At 43.9% G+C, this 6,000-nt stretch overlaps 1 protein-coding gene across 1 annotated transcript in view; it reads left to right on the forward strand.

Moving 5' to 3' along the window:
• Positions 1–6,000, forward strand: part of AFF3 (AF4/FMR2 family member 3) — a 296,657-nt gene that overhangs the window by 205,945 nt on the left and 84,712 nt on the right. The window contains exon 10 of the mRNA XM_014960165.1: positions 5,171–5,211. Coding sequence (XP_014815651.1) covers positions 5,171–5,211 — 41 coding nt within the window. The remainder of the gene's footprint in view (positions 1–5,170; positions 5,212–6,000) is intronic.

Below are 6,000 nucleotides of genomic sequence, written 5' to 3' on the forward strand. Positions count from 1 at the left end.
TTCCAAGCCCAGAAGAACATTCTGCAGTAGTTCTCATTTGCTTCTTATCCAAAAATGCCTGCAACCCCAGCAGTTTATGAACCGATTCTGTTCCAACCAGATTAAGAAAAGAAAACAAAAAAGAAAAGAAAAAAGAAGAGGGATTTCTGGGGACCACTCTTAAAACTCCTGTATCTCCAGCTCAATAGCTGTATTCAACCCGTTCTGCTCACTGCTCAGTCCCAATTACAATGAACTAGCTCGCTGCTCAGTCCCAATTACAATGAATGTATTTAATTTCCTCTTTGATTTCCCTTCAACAACAGATTGCAACTTGTGACACTTCAAGTAATTTTGGTAGCTCATTTAACACACACTGAAACCTGAATATCTGCTGATTATGTTCCCAAGCTCTGGCTCATTGCAATAAAGGATGGAGAAAGGAGATGCAATCTCTGGAGATTGAGAACCTGAACATGATTACTGCTGGCTGCAAACTTGTTTTGTCCCAGTAGTCTTGGGGTACAGCTAGAATCTTTCATGAATGATTAATGAACTATAGGCAGATCAATGAAACTCAGCCCTAAATGTATCTGTAACCAACTCAGATGGGGGGGTGAAGAAGTCTAACCAGCCCGTATCCTGTAATTTACAACTCTTGATGTAGTGGAAAGGAGTAATTCATCTCATTTACTGTGGCTGGTTTCTCAAACCCAAGTACCTGAGTCACCTAAGTGATTTTTTTTCCCTTTCCTGCTTCCTACTTAGGATTAAAGTTACTATGTTGTGGAGTGGCCTCCAATATCCATGCTCATATTGAGGAGAACTTTCCTCCATCAGTAACCCCACTGATTCCAAGAACTGAAAATTCAGGATTATACTAATTACTGGTGAACACATAGAAGTATAACTCAATCACTTATCAAGAGAATATTAAGCTTCCCATAAAGCACTTTTTAGTGGTAAGTCTTGGAGATCTTTAAGTCTGTCAGCAACATCAAACCAAAATTATTTCTTATCCCTAATTTCTATAACCAGCATAGTCACTTATTTCCAGGAATAATAAAGACTGTAGAACATATTCTCATCTTTCTTGATGGATGATGAGTTGGCCTTAGTAAAGTTGCTAACGATGTAAAATAAAATGCAAATTAAATAGCACAATCAAAATCAAGCTATTAAAAAAATAGTCATTCAGGCAGTATATGATGCTAACTACCACCCTTTTGCTTACATTGTTACATAGATAATACCAGCATATTAGAAACACAATAAATCAGAGAAAGCTGTTTCTCTAGCCAGGAGTTTCTCAAACTATGGGTCATGACCCTCCATGGGGATTCATGAATGAGTTTGAATGAGGTCACAAAAAAACTGTTAGCAAGAAGCAAGGGCAGATATTTCCCCCTAAGTTGAGCAGCGCAATCCTCCAGCAGGGGAACAAGAGAGCAGACTGTAATTAGTGGCTGCAAGTATTTATACTTGCTAGGGAACTGCTAACTACTTTTAATTACAACAGCTCACTTTCTTCAGGAGAGGGGAGCAATATAGGCTAGAATTAAAATTGCCGGATAGTTGCTAACTGCCTTTCATTGCAGGCAATAGATCTGTTTCTCCAGGGAGGAAGAATAAACTTGCAACTGGATCTTATTCCCCCATCATGTAGAAATGGGACCATTACCAACTCAGGGGGTCACACAAGTATGCAATCAAATAGGGTTGTATTTTCAAACCATGTAAAAAAGAAATCGATAGTCTCATTTATAAAATATGCAACCACCAACCAAAGACTAAGACTAAGGTGCCTCATGCAATCTGCATTGCATCCTGGTGAAGAAGAATGTGTATTAAAGGACTTAAAATGAGAAACAAATTGAAAAAGTAGAATGATCTCACTGAAAAGCATTTGTACATATCTCTCTGCTGCTCTGCCTTTCGCATGAACCTGCTTTCTTGACCAGAATTGATCACCTTTTCAAAGCTGTCAACAGGTGGATGTACCAAGATGGAAATTGAAGTCTGGTGCTTGAGGCTGCAGTCCCACACCTCATGGCCTGGCTTGGTTAGCACTGATGAGAGTCCTCTCCAGCTTTCATCGGGACTGGAAGAGAAAGTATCCAGCTTTTCTCCCTCTCTCAAAAGTAGGGATTTTAGGGAAATACAAGAGTGATCTGTCTTTTAGTGTCACCAAAGTGTTGTAGGGCTTTTAGCATCACCGAAGTCCATGTTTGCTTTCCTGAGCTCTCTGCGAGGTACACGAGGCCTGTGGCTATAGAACAGCCTGTCTCCTTCGGTGAGCCACCATGTACCTTGCTCCAGATATGTGGAGGTTCTCCAGAAGGAAGTGGCAGCGATATCGGGTGAAAGGAGCCTCACTGGCAGACATGCCCTTATCTCAGCAGCAAGGGTCTCGGCTGCACATTGCCCCAGCAGTCCCCTTCCCATTCTCACACCGCACCCTGCGATGTAGCACATTTTGCCCAGGGAAGTGGTTTGGAGAAGAGGTCCTGTTTGCAAATAACCTGGGGAAAAAGAAAGTTAAGAGATTGAAAAAGCATTATTTTTCAGCTGGATCAGTTTTCCGACCTGTTGCGTTGCACAACCAACATGATCACCTATGGTGGCCTGAGCCAAGAGTGGGGAAACATTAAAAGTGGCTTAAACAGCACCGCCACATAGTGGCTGCTTGTGAGGGAAAGACTAGCCCTGACTGCTGGTGGGAGAGGAGAAGGAGAAGTGACCTAAATGGTGTCAGCATAACTTGGCCATTGAAAAGGACTCTGGTAATGAGAGGAAGCTCCTGAGTCTTAGATGGCAAGCATTATTTTTCAGCTGGATCAGTTTTCCGACCTGTTGCGTTGCACAACCAACATGATCACCTATGGTGGCCTGAGCCAAGAGTGGGGAAACATTAAAAGTGGCTTAAACAGCACCGCCACATAGTGGCTGCTTGTGAGGGAAAGACTAGCCCTGACTGCTGGTGGGAGAGGAGAAGGAGAAGTGACCTGAATGGTGTCAACATAACTTGGCCATGGAAAAGGACTCTGGTAGTGAGAGGAAGCTCCTGAGTCTTAGATGGCAAAGGCATAGCACAGTACAGGGGTCATCCTTGAAGCTGGACAGCTTGAAAGTCAAAATGGACATAGACCTGCTGGTGATGGTGGTTAGATGCGGGAGGAGATGAACTTGTGTTGTCCCAGGGCATTAAAGAAGAGATTAAGACATAAGACCTACATTTTGGGTCTTTCCTGCATTTGTGTACAAGAAGCAGCGATCCCCTTGTGGAAGAAAGAGTAAAAATGGTGCCAGCCCACCAAACTGGAGAGTGGCTGCTCCCAGTAAGGCCTGCCCTGTACCCAGTAGCCTGGATGGCATGGACAGGGCTGTATCCAAAGTGCATACAAATGGGATGACCTGCTGGAGACACTGGAAAATGCCAGGCTCCCCATATTGTTTTCTGACCCATAAGACCTACATTTTGGGTCTTTTCTGCATTTGCATACAAGAAGCAGTGATCCCCTTGCAGAAGAAAGAGTAAAAATGGTGCCAGCCCACCGAACTGGAGAGTGGCTGCTCCCAGTAAGGCCTGCCCTGTACCCAGTAGCCTGGATGGCATGGACAGGGCTGTATCCAAAGTGCATACAAATGGGATGACCTGCTGGAGACACTGGAAAATGCCAGGCTCCCCATATTGTTTTCTGAACCCTAAAACCAGCACATTCACACCATAGGCACATTCCCAGTCCCACTGCAGAGAGTCAATGCTGAGGAAAAACCCGTCCTTCAAGCCGTGTCAGCCACAGAGGATGAGACATGGCCCTTGTCTCCTGAGAATTTGCTATGTGATACACAGCAAACTACATCTCCCCAGGGAACCCAGGAGGCCCAAGTTATTCCAGAAAAGTTCCCCAAGCAGAAATTCTACTTCCAAAATCAAGCAGAAACTCTTCCCAAAGCATTTCTGCGCTCCTGTCAGATCTGCAGGGAACCACGCAGGGGATCTTTTCACGCCTTTCTGTGAAACGCTTCGTAACTGCAACTGCAAGTCAGGTTTTATCCAGTTTCTCTTTGCCGCCTGTCAGCAGCATTTTGACTAGCCAGAAGGGTTACCTCCGTGCCCTCCGGTGCTGAGCGGGATGCCTGCAAGCCACATGGCTTGTTCAGGGGTAGGGGTGCAACCCCCAGCAGCCCGAGAAGCCAGGGAGAATGGTTTCAAAGCGTGTTTACAGGTAACTGCAAAGAGAAAATCAATGTCCAGCTCCCTGCCCCTTGATTCTCCATACTGCTGAGCCTTGTGTCCCTCCCGTGTCAGGTGAGGCACAGTCTGGACAGGAACAGCCGGGAAGGGGACCCTTTGGGCAGCTTCAAGTAGAATGGAGGCTTTAGAGGAGATTTTCAAAACATTATGGATTTCATCTTTGCTTAGCAGCTGGTTCCTGTGCCGAAGCCATGAATCACACCCCTTGAAGTGATTGAAGGAGGGGAAAGAATAATAATAATAAAGTGGCAAACTAGCTCAGGGATAGGCTTGGGAGTCCTATTAAACTTGAGAGGCTACGATTTCTATTCCCAGAACTGCTTGGTTAACACAAGAACAAGCACCATGCTTCCCCACCCCATCCAAAGCGTTGTACTAGGCAAAAACTGAAGAGCAAACCAGCAACAGGTCAATCCTGTACCGTGTAGTCCAAAGCTGCCAGCAGATTAACATGGCAGCGCTCACGAAAAGTCTGCAGCAGCTCTGGCAAGCTTTGCAGAATTTATAATTATAGCTACGGGCTTCATCGCAAAAGGAACCAAATATGTGATGTTTGTTTCTGTGGAAGAATGGGAGGAGACTAATGGTAAAGGAGAGGGAGTGGGAGTGCGGAAGCGGGGAGAGGGGAAGGCAGAGAACCGAGCCCTGCCGAGTTTTCAGGGACCCGCAGAAAAAATCCTCTAAATAGAGTAGTTCAGCCCTCAAATACCGTGCGGTGCTTTGACGATCTTCTGGTTTATGGCATACTTAACAAAGTGTTCGTACATTTACTAGGCTGGAATGTCCATTTGACTATAGACTCTGCTACTTTGCTCGTACTTTAACATTTTGGACACGTGACAAAAATGTGTGTAACGCATTTTTTAAAGTGTTGATTGTGCTCGTAATTTTCAAGTCAGAATATAAAATAAACATCTCTGCCCTTTCTTCCAGCAGGCAGCACAGAGATCTGCTCTCCGCGTTCTATCTGACAGGTACATTTTGTCATTTTTATGAACTATAAATTGCTTTATGAAACGTTGAGCCCTATTTATTGTGGCATATAACTCATAATCGGATTTTGTCCCCAAAGTATCTGTGAACTGGGATGTTAAACATTTTGCATGCTTGGATTTGTCATGCATGTGTAGAGTTTATTACTGCAAAAATCACAGTCTTGTTGTATTTCATACAGAGTATGCAGAATCCCTTGTTGTGATACCAAACGAGAGATAAGAAACTTACTGGAGAAGGCATGAATGATGCAGTAAATTCTGAGCTTTAGAGTTTGCTGAGATATATCTGAGCTCATTTTTCAGCAATAAGTACTTCATTTATTCCGAGATGTTCTCTTTTGACTTTTTCCAAATCCTTTCCCTGGGAATTACTCTTCTTTTGATGAGATTCTCTGTACGTTTTATGCACAAAAACAATGCCCTTTTTTACCCCTTTAAGTTTTGAGGGATTGGTATTTTGGAGGAATTTAATTCGTTTTTTTCACTTCTTCTGGAGCTGCAGCAGTGCTCCAGGCAGATAAGCAGGGGACCAAATCCTTAGACAGCTTTCAGGTTTTACTCAGCTCTTTTTCAAGCAAAACTCCATTAACTTCGATGGGAAACTTGCCCGAGTAAGGAATTCAGGATTTGGGCCATAGTAAATGTTATAGTTGGGCCGTAGGTCTGCACAGGTATTTACCTTAAATGACTTTTATGAAAGAGGATTGATTGAAATATAAGGTAGCTTTCTCAGTTGGTCCTGATTTCTTTTCCAGTTTTGGGAACGGG

This window comes from Calidris pugnax, unplaced genomic scaffold (genome assembly GCF_001431845.1).
Source record: "Calidris pugnax isolate Ruff unplaced genomic scaffold, ASM143184v1 scaffold188, whole genome shotgun sequence".
NCBI classification, from domain to species: domain Eukaryota; kingdom Metazoa; phylum Chordata; class Aves; order Charadriiformes; family Scolopacidae; genus Calidris; species Calidris pugnax.